This window comes from Miniopterus natalensis, chromosome 18 (assembly GCF_054644295.1).
Source record: "Miniopterus natalensis isolate mMinNat1 chromosome 18, mMinNat1.hap1, whole genome shotgun sequence".
In the NCBI taxonomy this organism is placed as follows: domain Eukaryota; kingdom Metazoa; phylum Chordata; class Mammalia; order Chiroptera; family Miniopteridae; genus Miniopterus; species Miniopterus natalensis.
In genome coordinates this window covers 8128683-8143316 of record NC_142098.1, presented here as the reverse complement: position 1 = coordinate 8143316, position 14634 = coordinate 8128683, and the positions used below count along the sequence as shown (strand labels likewise).

General features: G+C 41.0%; 1 protein-coding gene and 1 pseudogene across 1 annotated transcript in view; both read left to right on the top strand.

Annotated features, from left to right (window-relative positions):
- RPGRIP1L (RPGRIP1 like) overlaps positions 1-14634 on the top strand; it is an 85020-nt gene that overhangs the window by 55807 nt on the left and 14579 nt on the right. Inside the window, exons 21-22 of the mRNA XM_016221053.2 lie at positions 309-471; positions 1454-1527. Coding sequence (XP_016076539.2) covers positions 309-471; positions 1454-1527 — 237 coding nt within the window. The remainder of the gene's footprint in view (positions 1-308; positions 472-1453; positions 1528-14634) is intronic.
- On the top strand, positions 10152-11585 carry LOC107543496 (elongation factor 1-alpha 1 pseudogene; annotated as a pseudogene).

Below are 14634 nucleotides of genomic sequence, written 5' to 3'. Positions count from 1 at the left end.
AATATGACTAGTGTATCAGCTACAATTATACTGATATTAGCATAATATCAAAGAGGTATGTCAATTAATGTAAAATTCATTTTGAAATTAATGTATTTTTCATTCTTAGTTTATAATTAGATTTTCATTTATCTGCATGTCTTTATTTGTACAATTTAAGCAATTGTTTTTGAATGAATCATATATATTGCATGTCTGTGTATTTAAGTCTCAGGTTTTCATGCTTTATTATTCAAGGGCTTCAGCAAAAATGCTGCAAATGTGATCTAATCAATGATAAAAATATCAGCGTGCCCTCCTTTCTCCAGGTCTCTCAAGAAAGCCGTGTCGTTAAGATGAGAGAGAACACTGAGAACACGCCACTAGGGAAAGGTGGTGATGTGTCTTTGCTGTCCCAGGGCCAGCTTGCAGAGCCAAGTGTGACTTCTTCCGAAGATGAAACAGAAATAACTGAGGAATTGGAGCCGGGAGGTGACTGTCTTTTATGAATTGACAGTATTTATTTAACTTTTAGCTTGATTTAATAGTGTGCCTCATAGAACATCTTTGTTTAATAGTGAACCTACTCTGTGATACCCATTTCTCGGTAGAAATGATGGGTGCAGTTCAGTGTAGTCAGCTGTGATCAGGTAGAATAGTTACAGCTCTCTCATTTCCGCTTGGGTGCCACAATAGAATGCAAGTATTATTGCCAACCATGCTCCCAATTTATATATTAAGTGGCTTTATATTCTCTTCGGGTTCAGAGCTGTCATCTGGACTGTTCTGGAGGACTTGACTTTTGAAAAATTAAAACTAAGAACTTAAACCAAAAAAAAAAAAGACAACTTACAACATGATTTAACTTATATAAATAAGTAGAAAAGCAAATTAATGTATGTATAGTGACAGAAAGTGTTTAAGGCATTGCCTGGGGAAGGACAAATGGGAAGAGACCACAAGGCATGAGGGAACTTCTTGGCGATGGGTATGTTTGTAATCTTAATTGTGGTGCTGCTTTCACGGAATTATATATGTCAAAATATCAAATTTTGCACTTTAAATGCGTGTGGTTTATTGGATGTCAACTTTACCACAATAAAGTTGTAAAACTTTAAAAAATATTTTTAAATAGTAATATAGCTTGGTTCTCACACAATATTATTTGTTAGGCTGTTGGAAAGCATCTATTACCTTGTCCTCTTTACAAAATTATTTTTAAGTTTATACTAGAACAAGACATATTTTTATTTCCTTTGTTTCTACTAAAACTAAACTTGGAATTTTCAATTTTTTTTTTTCTAAAATGTAATGTAAATGTAAATATCTTTGCTGCTAAAAGAGGTTCAGATACGATTATCATATTGTTCTTTTAAGGTTGTCTTTATAATGTATGCATATTTCTCTCCATTTCACGAGGTGTAAATATAACTCGTCTAACAGATTTAAACTACTGAAATTTTATTTTTAACAGATGAAGAAGACAGATCAGCTTCTGACAGTGATGAGTGTGTTATTCCAGGTCCTGTCTCCGAGAATCTCAAGCAGGTCAGTAACTTGATACCAATTAGGTATGTTCTGAAGTAAAGTTGCTTTTCCTTCGTAGTATATCAGTCTTCATATATGAACATCTTAAGTCAAAAATATTTCTGGGAGAAATTTAGTGCATTATCATAATCTTATTCAAGTAATCATCTAGTATAAGAAAAGTTTGTTGACAGTTTCACTATGTAAGGGGCTATAACATCTAAGCATTATTTTTGCTTACATGTTAGGAGTACCTAACATTCAATAGCTTCAAAAGGTATTGCTAAAAACAGTTGACTTCCTTGACTCCTTTTCAGAACCGTTGTTCAAGGATGAATTAAATCAAGTCTGAACTTTAAAGAATTCAGAATGTGAGATGGCATTTAAAACTATAATCACGTGTATATGTGAATTTATAGATTCTTCATATCTAAGTATGTCTACTGATAAACTGTTAAAGTTATTTCATTTCTGCTAAAAAAAATTAAATCTTTTTAGAAGATAACCCTGTAGGTATATTTTGCATGTTTTGTAGCACATTGCTGAAAAGTAGTATGCAACTCGAAACTCTGAAAAGAAAATTATACTTTCACTTATGTGGGAAGTATACCTCTTAGCAGAGCATTTTCTATTGTAAAGGGGGATAAGAGTTTTATAAAGTAAACGTAAGTAAAGGGAAAATTCTAGCTTTTTCTATTCATCTGCATTACTTTTCTTGAAATGATTAATTGTACTTTTTCCCTAGAATCTTTATTGGTAAGAATTGCAATACTTTTTTCAGTTCTTAAATTTTTCAGCTTAATCTCTCTGCAGAACAAACCCATAGAACAAAATGTTTTCGTTGTCACAGATGTCTCCGTAGAGAAATTCTTTGTTTCTGTGATTGATAACTGCAAACAAAAGAGTTCATCTGTCCAAATTTTTATTATTGTTGTTTTTATTATATAATTATTAACTATAATAACATATCTAACCTGTAACATCCTGATACCTGGAATCTTTTTTGTTCAAAATTGATAAATTAAGGAAGGAATTTTACATATGGCTGCCTGAAGGCTTTTAATTATAATATTTAGTTCAGTTTAATTTTTTGCTTTATCAAATCTAAAATTATTAAATTATTTATCAAACTACTGTATAGGAAAATTTTTACCCCTATTAGAAAATTTTGATGATAGAAATCAATGGGAAAATGGACTTCTTGTGTGGGAGTTGGCTTTATAGCCATTTGTATTATTCGGGATTTTCCAGAGAAACAGAACCAATAGGAAGTATGTATATAGAAAGGGACTCATTATAAGGAATTGAGTGACGTGATTTTATCCTATAGTTACTAGAGAGACAATGCAATAGTTAATTTTATTTCATAAATAATGTATTCACCATCTAAAAGTAACTAGCAAAATATGGGAAAATGTTATCTCAACTGTACCTTCTTAGATCAGTCATTCTCAAGTAGGGTGATTTGGTTCCCCAAGGACCATTTGGCAATGTCTGGCAACATTTTTGGTTGTCACACTGGGAGGGACTGCTGCTGGTATCTAGTGGGTAGAGGCCAGGGTTGGTGCTAAACATGCTACAGTGCACAGAGCCCGCAACAAAGAACTATCTGGCCCCAGCCATCAATAGTGTTGAGGTTGAGAAATCCTGTGTTAGACCTACAGCAGAGCCATGGGACCACTGACAACACTGAGAGCATCTCCTGGATTTATATATTGCCCTTAACTAAGGTAGAATAAAGAACTTCGATTTCATAGAGAACTTTAGTGAGAAAGAGAACTATTCCTCTAATATGTTCAACTAATTGTAATGTACACATATATTTTTCCTTTAGAGTGAACTGTTTTTTTTCTTATTACTTCTGGGAAAGTAACTTGTGTTACTTTGCTACAGCTTAATACAGCTTCACTACCATTCCAAGATGAGATTTCATGTTGTGGTTTTAGATGATATCTCAGATGTGTGGACATCAGTTAAAGCCAGGATCTACTCTAAGCGATGCTTTATGCCTCAGTAGCCGTTAATCAGCTGCCATGCGCTTCTAAAAATTCTGCCTTTAGCATTTTGGTACATGTGTTTTTTATCATTTCCATTCTCTCTCCTATATATGCGTGTATGTGCGCATATGTGTGTATGTCTTTATATACATACATTCTTACATACGCAGTTGCAATGAATCATCTGAGCTTTGCAGGAATCATTCCCCTTTACCCCTGAATACTTGAACATAATAATGTAAAACTACTGTCTAATCTACACTTCTCATTAAAATTTTGCCTCTTGTCCCAGTGGTATCATTGATGGCATTTTATTGACCTGGTCCAGGATCCAATCCAGGTCACACATCGCATCTAGTTTTCATGTCTTGTTAGCCTGCTTGAATCCATAATGGTTCCTCAGCCTTTCTTTGTATTGGTCTTTTGTAACAGTGACATTTTTTAAGGATACAGGCCATTTATGTTACAGAACAGTCTGCAGTTTGGATTTATGTGGTGTTTCCTCCTATTCTCTTCAGGTTTTGTGTTGTGGTAGGAATACTTCAGAAGCAATGCTGAGTCCTTTTCAGTGCATCGTATTGGGAGGCACAGGATGTATCTTGTGTAACTATTGATGATATTAACTTTGGTTGAGGTATTGTGTCATAAAATCTTTTTAAGCTTAAAAATATTTGTGACTCAATAGCTTCTTAAGTCTCTTTAAGAACTGCTTCAGGTAGAAATCTCAGGACAGTGGTACATAGCTCTCCTCGGAAGGAAGGTGTTACCGAATGGGCTACTATGTGCTAAGCACATCCTATGTAATATCTTCTTTAATTCTCACAACAACTCTGCATTCATTAGCATCTACTGTGTCATAAAAGAAGCAATCTCTGGTCTTAAAGAATTCACAATCTGTAGGGGAAACACAATTGCAACGCATGGTGGTCAGCACTCGGAGCGTGGAATGCTGGGTGCTGTGGGAACATGCAGGAGGCGCCTAACTCAGCACGGGGGACCCTCATCCAAGGTGAACGAAGTGTAGAAGGTGACTAGGAGTTAGTGAAGGCCCAGGAGGGGTCACTGGAGCACAAAGGAACCAAAGTGTGAGAATGTGAGAGAATGTAGGACCTGCCTTGTTCTGGGAATCAATATGGTTTCAGGGTGAGCTAACCTGTGGCACACCTGGGGAGCCTCAGGATATCCTGAAAAGACAGGTATGTCCAGAGCATTGAGGCCTCTCTCTTGAGAAGGTTGAGGTCTATCCTAAAATTCTAGGAGTAGCCAGTGAGGATTTTTAAGGAAGGGGAAGATCACTCATTGATTAAAGAGATATTGAGTGAGCATCCACGGCACCCCAAGCCTTATTCTCAGGACTGGGGATATAGCTGTGAATAAGGGAAGGGAGCCTTTGCTCTTGGGGAGTTTACACTCGTGAATTGCATTTTAAAGGATCAAGCTGTCACGAATGTGAAGAATAGATAAGAGGCGCAGAGACTAGTGGAAAGCAATTAGATAACCCTGCTCTTTGGTTATCCCAGTTTATAGATTTTTTAAATTGCCTCTACGCCAGTAATATCACAAAATTGAGACTAGAAGTAGTGTTATAAATAAATATCATTCATGCCAATTAAACTATCTATTTGAATTATCTCCTACACTGTATAAGCAATTTAAGATCATTCAGGGTGGTTGTTTTTTTTTCATGTTACAGAATCTGACAGCTCATAGTTATTTCTTAGAAATGTTGATCCTTAAAAGGAATCTAACAGATTTCGAGGACTTAGACATATTACTTGGTTCTTCCTCTTTTCTTCGTGTCTGTGATGTATAATTAATCATAGATTACTTCATTTTGTTTCATTTCATTTACAACATTTATGAGCTTCACTTTGTCAGAAGGAAACGCTTGTCCCCTCCTTTCCTTTCCAAAGTGGCATAATTAGTGTTAGCATCTTTTTTAACAGGCTACATAAAGTTTAGTGGCTGGATTAAGTCAAGTCATTAACATAATGTGCCACCCAATTTGCCCCCATCTCTCTTCATTTCCAGGACATCAAAGTGCCGCGGATACCAGTGTAATTGGGCCGTGCTGGCCTGTCAGGTCCCGTCAGCCTCATGGCTGCCGCTGTTACTAAAAGGCTTCCAGGCATGATAATTAAATGGGGGGAGGCGGGTGCTGAGAAATGTAAAACTTTGGACATTTCTCTATCAATATTTTATTAATTCGAATAATCAGAAGTTAACAGTATCAATTTGATGTATAATACATTGATTAAAAGCCTTGTTTTAGGCCCTCAAAATTGACATCAGAACTGAAAATTTGCATCTGTCATGGCATCTGAAAAAAAAATTAGCAGTCCTCCTTTCACATTACTTCTGACTTTATCATTTAAGCAAGGCAGCTTTCCTCTCTCACAGCTAAATGGATCGCCACCACCTCACGGATCTCATGGAGTGTGCCCACAGGTGAGAACGGGAAACGGAGGCCAGAGGGCCTCAGACTTCACTCTGTACTGTGTATTTACATATTTCTCTTGTCTAGTTTCTACTAATAGCAGTTTTGTGAAAGCTGCTACTTTCAATTGGACCAAATTGCAATTTTACCTGGACAGCAGGTTCTCTTGAATAACAGGAACTGTCATGTTCAGGCGATGGCAACAATGATGCTCAGCAAAGTATGTTTTACAGCTTTGAAAGGCAAAATGCATGGTCACACATAACTTTGAGAATTCATGTATTAAAAATTAGTAAATCACTTCAGAATGAAATGTGATATCCTATCAGTGGGTAAAATAAGTCCCTCCCAATGTTTTACATACCTTAAGCTAGATAGAGTGGGTTTCAAAATAGATTTTAACTAAAGCCAGAAATGCCCAATTACTTTCCTGATAGTAATTACTCTAAAAACTATGTTTTATCTTTCACAACTTTGTTATCTCTTACTAATGTACCGTGGACTTCTCTCCATAGCAGTATATTCCATTTCTTTTAACAAGGGCAAAATATTCCATTGTATAGCTCTACCATAGTTATTTAAATAAGCCCCATTTGGTGGACCCTTAGGTTTCTAACAGTTTTTGCAAATACAACATTTCTGGTTAAAATGTTGTTTATAGTAACATTTTTATACATAACAATGTATGGAAATTCCTGTTTCCTCACATCACTCCCTTTGCCAAATTAGTGGATAAGAAATTATACTTTACTGATGATTCCATCTAACAAGAAGCAAACAAAAAGGCATATTTGTACACATACATGCATATTTTTACACAGGCATGCAGACTTAACCTTGAGGTTTACGTAAGCGGACAGTATCTGGAAGTATACATATTTCAAACCCTGCTAGCACCAAGTATCTCTGAAACATGGGTCAGGGCAGGGGTCAGCCAGCTATCACCCAGGTGCCAAATCCAGCTCTCTACCTGTTTTTGTAAATAAAACTTTATTGGAACACGACCACACTCATTTACATACTGTCTGTAGCTGTTGTCGCTCTACAAGAGCAGAGTTGACTGCTTGCAGCAGAGACCCCATGGCCTGCAATGGAAAGAACATTTACTGTCTTGCCCTTTACAGAAAAACTTTGCGAACCCCTGAGGAAACAGGAACTTTTATATTTTACTTTTGTGGATTTATATTATTGGGTTCTTGTTGCTGATGAGTGTAAATTGCTTCTAAAATGGAAATAATTTGTTAGCTTATTCTGTACTAAAATGTCAAATACTAACTAAAGAGCAGTGTGATACGGGATTGTAGATGCTTTCTATAAAGATCTTAGAAAGGGTCCACAAGTGTGGGTTGAGTCTTTTTTAGTTAAAGCAGTGGTTCTCCAAGTGTGGTTCCCAGACCTAATGAGTAAGAAACTGTGAGGCTGGCCTTGCAGTCTGTGGTCATCAGGCCTTGCAGGTCACTCTGGGCGACAGTGAAGTTTGAGTAGCACAGCTCAGGGAAAGCAGGCTGCTCGCTGTGCCCGCACCAGAATGGCCTAGGAGCATCTTTAAATGCCAGGGCCCAGGCTCCACTGGATCCATTGAATCAGAATTTTGTTTAAAGCTCCCCAGGTGACACTGAGGTGCAGCCAAAACTGAGCACCACTGCACTATAACACCTGTTCTCAGTGATGGTGGGAGTGGAACAGCACAGCAAAATTGTCTGAAATTGAGGGCCGTTTTTAAAATTCTCTGCTTCCCTCACCTCGTACTGCCACAGCGAGCCTCAGTTAGCGATGGACGTGTGTCACATCCCTCCAGTACATTAGGACAGGAAACCACAACCCAGCCGTTGCCTTAGAACAGGTGGGGACGAGCTTCTGTAGTTCCCTGACCACTGCACATGCAGTGATTTGCATGGTGTGTAAGGGGGATAGTGACACTGTCCCCAAAAATGAGCACTCTGGACCCTAGCACCATTTTGATCTCTGTCACTGGTGTTTCAGTATTTACTATATTTGTTAAATATAGTATATTTTACAGAACACTTGAGAAGAGATAGGTTACTACACTGATGAGAACTGGGTTTGTTTCGTTTTTTTTTGTAAAAGCATTATTACCTCAACAGTTGGCATTTCTGTTTACTCTTATTTCACCCCAAGGGCTATTATTTTGAGAAAAAACAAAGGCATTCCTATCAAAACTTGTCTGAAGAGTGGATATGGTTCCTAATAAAAGAAAGCTTTGGAACCTAGAGTGACATCCAGGGGACTTTCTTTGAGTCTTTGAGATGATTCTACCTTCCCTGGTCTGACATGAAGACTCACCATTAGCCAATGTGTACCCAACCCTACTTACAGATGGCCCTGCCAGCACCTAGAATGAGTGTGAGTTGTGGAGCCAACTCGATTTTGAGCCCGACTTAGAGCTCGCCATAATTACAGTTTTGCTTCTGGAGGGCAGGGACATCAAGCAACACCTTCCATTCCCATTCGTCTCTCTGGTTTTGTTATAAAGTACCGAGTTCCACATACCTCAGCTCCGATAGGTGGGCTTTATTTGTATTTATTTACACACACACATACATAAAACATTTTTATGGTGATAAAAATAGTACTTGTGTAAATTCATGTAACCATTTGAAAATCCTGTGAAACTGAATCCCATACCCATCACCCAGCAATTCTTCTAAGAGAATCACTCCCAAGAAAACATAAAAGGATATTCAATGCAACTTCATTTGTAATAGCAAAAAAATTGCAAACGGCTTAATTGTTCATCAGTAGAGAAATAAATGGACTACAGACTATATATGCAATATAAATGGAATTCTATACAACAGTTCATCTGAATTAGATTTTAATTATAAACGTGCAGTAAATCTCAAAAATATGATATTGAGGGGAAAAACAAAAATTGCAGAATGATTAATAGAGGATGATACCACTAATATAAAATCTAAAAACAATATTATATGTTGTCTGTGGATCTATACATATGTAATGGAAAATATAAAAGCGTGCTTGGGAATGAGACACACCAACGTCACGCTGGTGGTTAGCCCTGGGGGAGCGAGGAGGGAGGGGAGACCTTTACCTGGATCGGAAGTATTTTATTTCCTCAACAATAACAACAAAAGGGTTTAATCACATACAGCAAGACGGTAACATCTGTTTCAGATGTTGAGCATTTGCATATGCCAGTTATTTTCTACACTTCATAACTTAAAGAAACGTCTATTCATTGTAGAAAGTTAGGATGAAGTAAAGCCCACATGTAACCTCACCACGGGCAGGTCCAAGTGTAGCGACGCAAACAGGCTGCAGGCCTCACCACGGGCTCAGGTGAGCGCGCCCTGCCCGAGGCTGCGGGGGAGCTGGTGACACTGCAGGAAGAGTTCCGCCTGATCCTCAAGTGAAACATGAAAGACTGAAGCCTGTGGAAAGCCCAAGTCGGTGCCGTGGAGGAAGGCGGCCTGCATGTGACTCGGGCCCACCAGGGAGCAGCAGTGCACCCGAGCCGGAATCATGAGAACTGTCACTTTTTCCCTGCAGGTAATACCAGCTGTCATCACATTTCTAGACCATTCAGTCACATAAGGTGTAGCTGCATCTACACAGACAGCTAAAACCAAGTCGCATGCGGTTCCTATGTGAGTGACTTCCATCACTTCTGTTCAGCGCCGTCAGAATTTTGAAGCGCTGTTCTCACGTGCTGCCGTTGACATCCTGCTCGCGAGGGCAGCTGACTGGCGACAGAGAGGGAGTCCTGAGAAGCGGCAGCCTTACCCGGTCGCGGCTCGCACACGGGAAGGCAAAACAGGCCCGGCCTGGAGCCGGTAGCATGCGGCCAGCTGCCTGTGTGCGGGCGTCCTAGTGCCGCCGTGCTGCTCAGAACTCTGAGCAGAGACGACTACGCACCCGTCTGAAAAGGCTTTGCTTCCGCCGCTGTCATTTGAGTCCGTCTATTGTCCCCTCCAAGTCTCCTACTTGAACCTTGTTTTTCTTTTTCTATTCTTATGAAAAATTTTAAACATACAGAAGAATTGAAATAATAGTGCCCTACCACCTAGATTCTACAATATTGACCTGTCTGTGGGATACTCTTAATTCAGTTATAATCTAGAACAGCAAAACATCTGTGTGTTTTTCAACGGTTAATAATCACCCACTTCGCTTTTTCGCAACGGGTTTGCCGCCAGAACACATAACACAGGTGTCTTGGAAACCACCACTAAATCAAACCCAAAATGGGAAAGGAAAAGACTCATATCAACATTGTTGTCATTGGACACATAGATTCCGGCAAGTCTACCATTACTGGCCATCTGATCTACAAATGTGGTGGGATCGACAAAAGAACCATCGAAAATTTTGAGAAAGAGGCAGCTGTGATGGGGAAGGGCTCTTTCAAGTATGACTGGGTCTTGGGTAAACTGAAAGCTGAACGTGAGCTTGGTATCACCATTGATATCTCCCTGTGGAAATTCGAGACCAGCAAGTATTACGTGACTATCATTGATGCCCCAGGACACAGAGACTTAATCAAAAACATGATTACAGGCATATCTCAGGCTGACTGTGTTGTCTGTTGCTGCTGGCATTGGTGAATTTGAAGCAGGTATCTCCAAGAATGGGCAGACCCGTGAACATGCCCTTCTGGCTTACACACTGGGTGTGAAACAACTGATTGTTGGTGTTAACAAAATGGATTCCACTGAGCCGCCCTACAGCCAGAGGAGATACGAGGAAATTGTTAAAGAAGTCAGCACCTACATTAAGAAAATTGGCTACAACCCTGACACAGTAGCATTTGTGCCAATTTCTGGTTGGAATGATGACAACATGCTGGAGCCAAGTGCTAATATGCCTTGGTTCAAGGGATGGAAAGTCATCGTAAACATGGCAATGCCAGTGGAACCACGCTGCTTGAAGCTTCGGGTTGCATCTTACCACCAGCTCGTCCAACTGACAAGCCCCTGCGTCTGTCCCTCCAGGATGTCTACAAAATTGGTGGCATTGGTACCGTCCCTGTGGGCCGAGTGGAGACTGGTGTTCTCAAGCCTGGCATGGTGGTCGCCTTTGCTCCAGTCAGTGTTACAGCTGAAGTCAAGTCTGTTGAAATGCACCATGAAGCTTTGAGTGAAGCTCTTCCTGGGGACAGTGTGGGCTTCAGTGTCAAGAATGTGTCTGTCAAAGATGTTCGTCATGGCAGTGTGGCTGGTGACAGCGAAAATGAGCCACCAATGGAAGCAGCTGGCTTCACAGCTCAGGTGATTATCCTGAACCATCCAGGCCACATCAGTGCTGGGTATGCGCCTGTGCTACACAGCTCATATTGCTTGCAAATGCACTGAGCTGAAGGAGAAGACTGATCGTCGTCTGGGGAAAAGCTGGAAGATGGCCCTAAGGTTTTGAAATCTAGTGATGCTGCCATCGGTGATATGGTGCCTGGCAAGCCCATGTGTGTTAAGAGCTCTGACTACCCTCCTCTGGGCCGTTTTGCTGTTCATGGTGTGAGACAGACAGTTGCTGTCGGTGTCATCAAAGCAGTGGACAAGAAGGCAGCTGGAGCTGGCAAAGTCACCAAGTCTGCCCAGAAAGCTCAGCGGCTAAGTGAATATTGTCCCCAATACCTGCCACCCCAGTCTTAATCAGTGGTGGAAGAACGGTTTCAGAACTGCTTGTCTCAACTGGCCATTTAAGTTTAATAGTAAAAGACTGGTTAATGATTACAATGCATCGTAAAACCTTCAGAAGGAAAGGAGAATGTTTTGTGGACCATTTGTGTGTGTGTGTGTGTGTGTGTGTGTGTGTGTGGCAGTTTTTACATTATTAGTTTTTAAAATCAGTACTTTTTAATGGAAACAACTTGACCAAAAATCTGCCACAGAATTTTGAGACCCATTAGAACAAAGTTTAATGAGAAAAAATAATAATAATAATAATCACCCACTTCTCAGAATACACTGAACTGGACAGAGTAAGCATTTGTTAAAGGAGAAACACTGATTCCTGCAGCTTCACGTGTTTCTGGCAATATAGAAAGTGTATTTTGGATATGTAGGAGATATTCAGCCTCTGTTGACTGTATCATTAAGAATTTATTGAGAGCCTACTATGTGCCAGATCCTGGGGAGGATGTTAAATGGCAGACAAATTAGATGGCCCCTGCCTCCAAGAGCTCACAGTGCACAGAGAGAGGCGGGTATGTCAACAACTCCATGCAGCACATTGTGACCGAAGAGAGCAGTGAGGGCCCAGCAGAGGAACCATCTGGCTCTTGGAGGTCAGCAGTACTCACAAAACAGCAGCATGTGCAGTCCAGGGCCTCACATAGGTGGAATTTTGTCTGATGGAGAAGATTGCAGATGCAAAAGCTGAGCAATGTAAACACACAAGTCTGGGGAAACGGCTGGAGTGTAGGGTAATAGAAAGTTTGCAGGCAGAGAGGTGATGTCTGATTTGTTCTTAAGGAGAGAATAGCTGAGGCTGCGGGCAAGGGATTAGGAGCAGGAGTGCCTCGCCTCGCCTGCAGCCACAAGAGTGGGGCCGCTCGTTTACCGAGCATCTACCGCATGCCACACCAGATAATCACCCCGTGTCCCCGGGCTGGTAGTCTCATCCGCCCCTCCGTCTGCGTACAGTCTGAACCGCCAACCCTTCATGATGCCGCCCGTTGCCTCCCTCCTTAGCCTGTCACATGTCAGCCTCTAACACGGGAGTTGCTGTGTCACTTCCTCCCTCAGGGCCGCTGAGCACCTGGCGAAGTTTATCTAGAGGTAAAACTGAGAAAAGAAACCACATCTTGTTTTGTCTTTAGATCCCCAATTGCTGGCACAGTGTTTCAGATATGATAAACCTTCAATAATTCACTGAATCATCGAGATACTTAGCAAGGAAATCGAACAGCGGGCGAGCTGCAGGGTGACAGGTGTGGAATGGAAGCGGCGAGCCCGGCGCCAGGGTCTTTGGTCGCAGCGCAAGTGGAGGGGGCCTCGCCGGTCGCAGCGCAGGTGGAGGGGCCTCGCCAGTTGCAGGGCAGGTGGAGGGGCCTCGCCGGTTGCAGCGCAGGTGGAGGGGGCCTCATGGTTGCAGCGCAGGTGGAGGGGCCTCGCCGGTTGCAGCGCAGGTGGAGGGGCCTCACCGGTTGCAGGGCAGGTGGAGGGGGCCTCATGGTTGCAGCGCAGGTGGAGGGGCCTCGCCGGTTGCAGCGCAGGTGGAGGGGCCTCGCCGGTTGCAGCGCAGGTGGAGGGGGCCTCGCCGATCGCAGCGCAGGTGGAGGGGCCTCGCCGGGAGCGGGACGGAGGTGGGAGAGCCCCCATTGGAGCTGTGGTCATGCTGCGGCCGCTCTTGCTCTCCAGAGTCTGCCTACGTGTCCTGCTCGAGCTTTTGATGCCCAGGGGCAGGAGCACAACCAGAGTCGTTCCGGGGTTGGAAAAGAAGTTGGCCAAAATGTACAATGTTTGGAAAATTCTTCACTCAGAGCATGCTTCCCCAGATATATACTATTTGGAACTTACCTGTTTGGGATTTATTTTAAGTTGACTCATGTAGCACCAAAGGAACAAAGAAATGGTAACTAATAACTTCTGTCAGTGATATTAGAGAATTAAAAAGGACATGTGATAGGCTGGGGGCGGGGGGAACAGGACCAGAAAAGAAGATAGGTGTCATAAAAAGAATTTCCAGCTCTTTTATTTCTTTGGATAATATGGTGGGTTTTCCTGGTTTGTTGGTTTGTTTTTTGACTGTGGTCCAAGTATCTACTTTCACTTGGAATTATTTTTGACAAAAATATCGTCTTATTTGACAGTCTAATCTCATTCTTATAATAATGCAACTTTTCATATGCAGATTGTACAGTTGATACATTGTTCATAAAACAAGCACTTAAATAAATTTGATTCCCCTGCTATTTAAAGTCCATTTGTCTCCTCATTGGGTCTTGTGATAAACAGTTTTAACGTCCTGTCTTCACAGTGTAGAAATAACCATGTATACCTCTTTCAGTTTTTTCATGGCTGGTTTTTTTTATTCTTTTGTGTAGACACAGGATGATTTTATAAGACACATTATTATAACAGTTCTGTGTTGGGCAAACTACAAGTTGTGTAAAGGACTTAGCTATGCACTCTGCTGCATTCGAACCAGAATTGTAAAGTGTGTTGGTGTGTGGTATTTTGACCACCACAATACATTTGAAGGAAAAAATAATATTTAAAATATTTTCTTTACCGTGTCAGTCTTCAGCAAGCAGAGAAGGGCTGTTCTGAGTGAGATTAGACAATAGAGCCAACTTCATTTCTTATGCACGTGAATGGAGAGGGCTCGAGGTTATTAGTTGAAACCGAGTAACCTTTCCGGGCTTTCATCTCTCTCTTTTCAAATTTGAATATGAAAAGCATATTCAAGTCAAAGACCATCACTTTAATGACATTTGGCAGTCATTTGATTTATTAGGTTTTAGAAAAAAATTTCCTTTAAATATTTCATCATACTATGCTAATCCTGGTAATATTGCCAGCGCAGCCTTGCACCTGTATTAGTGGAGACAGAATGGTGTGGGATTTTCTGTCATCCTAGTAAAATTTCCATGAATCTACTGAATAATAAAATAACCTTATTGAAATATTCAGATTTGGGTTTTTAGTGGAAGTGTCTCAGAATACATAATAAAAGAAAATGTCTTTTGAAAGAAGGGGGTAAAATTACTTC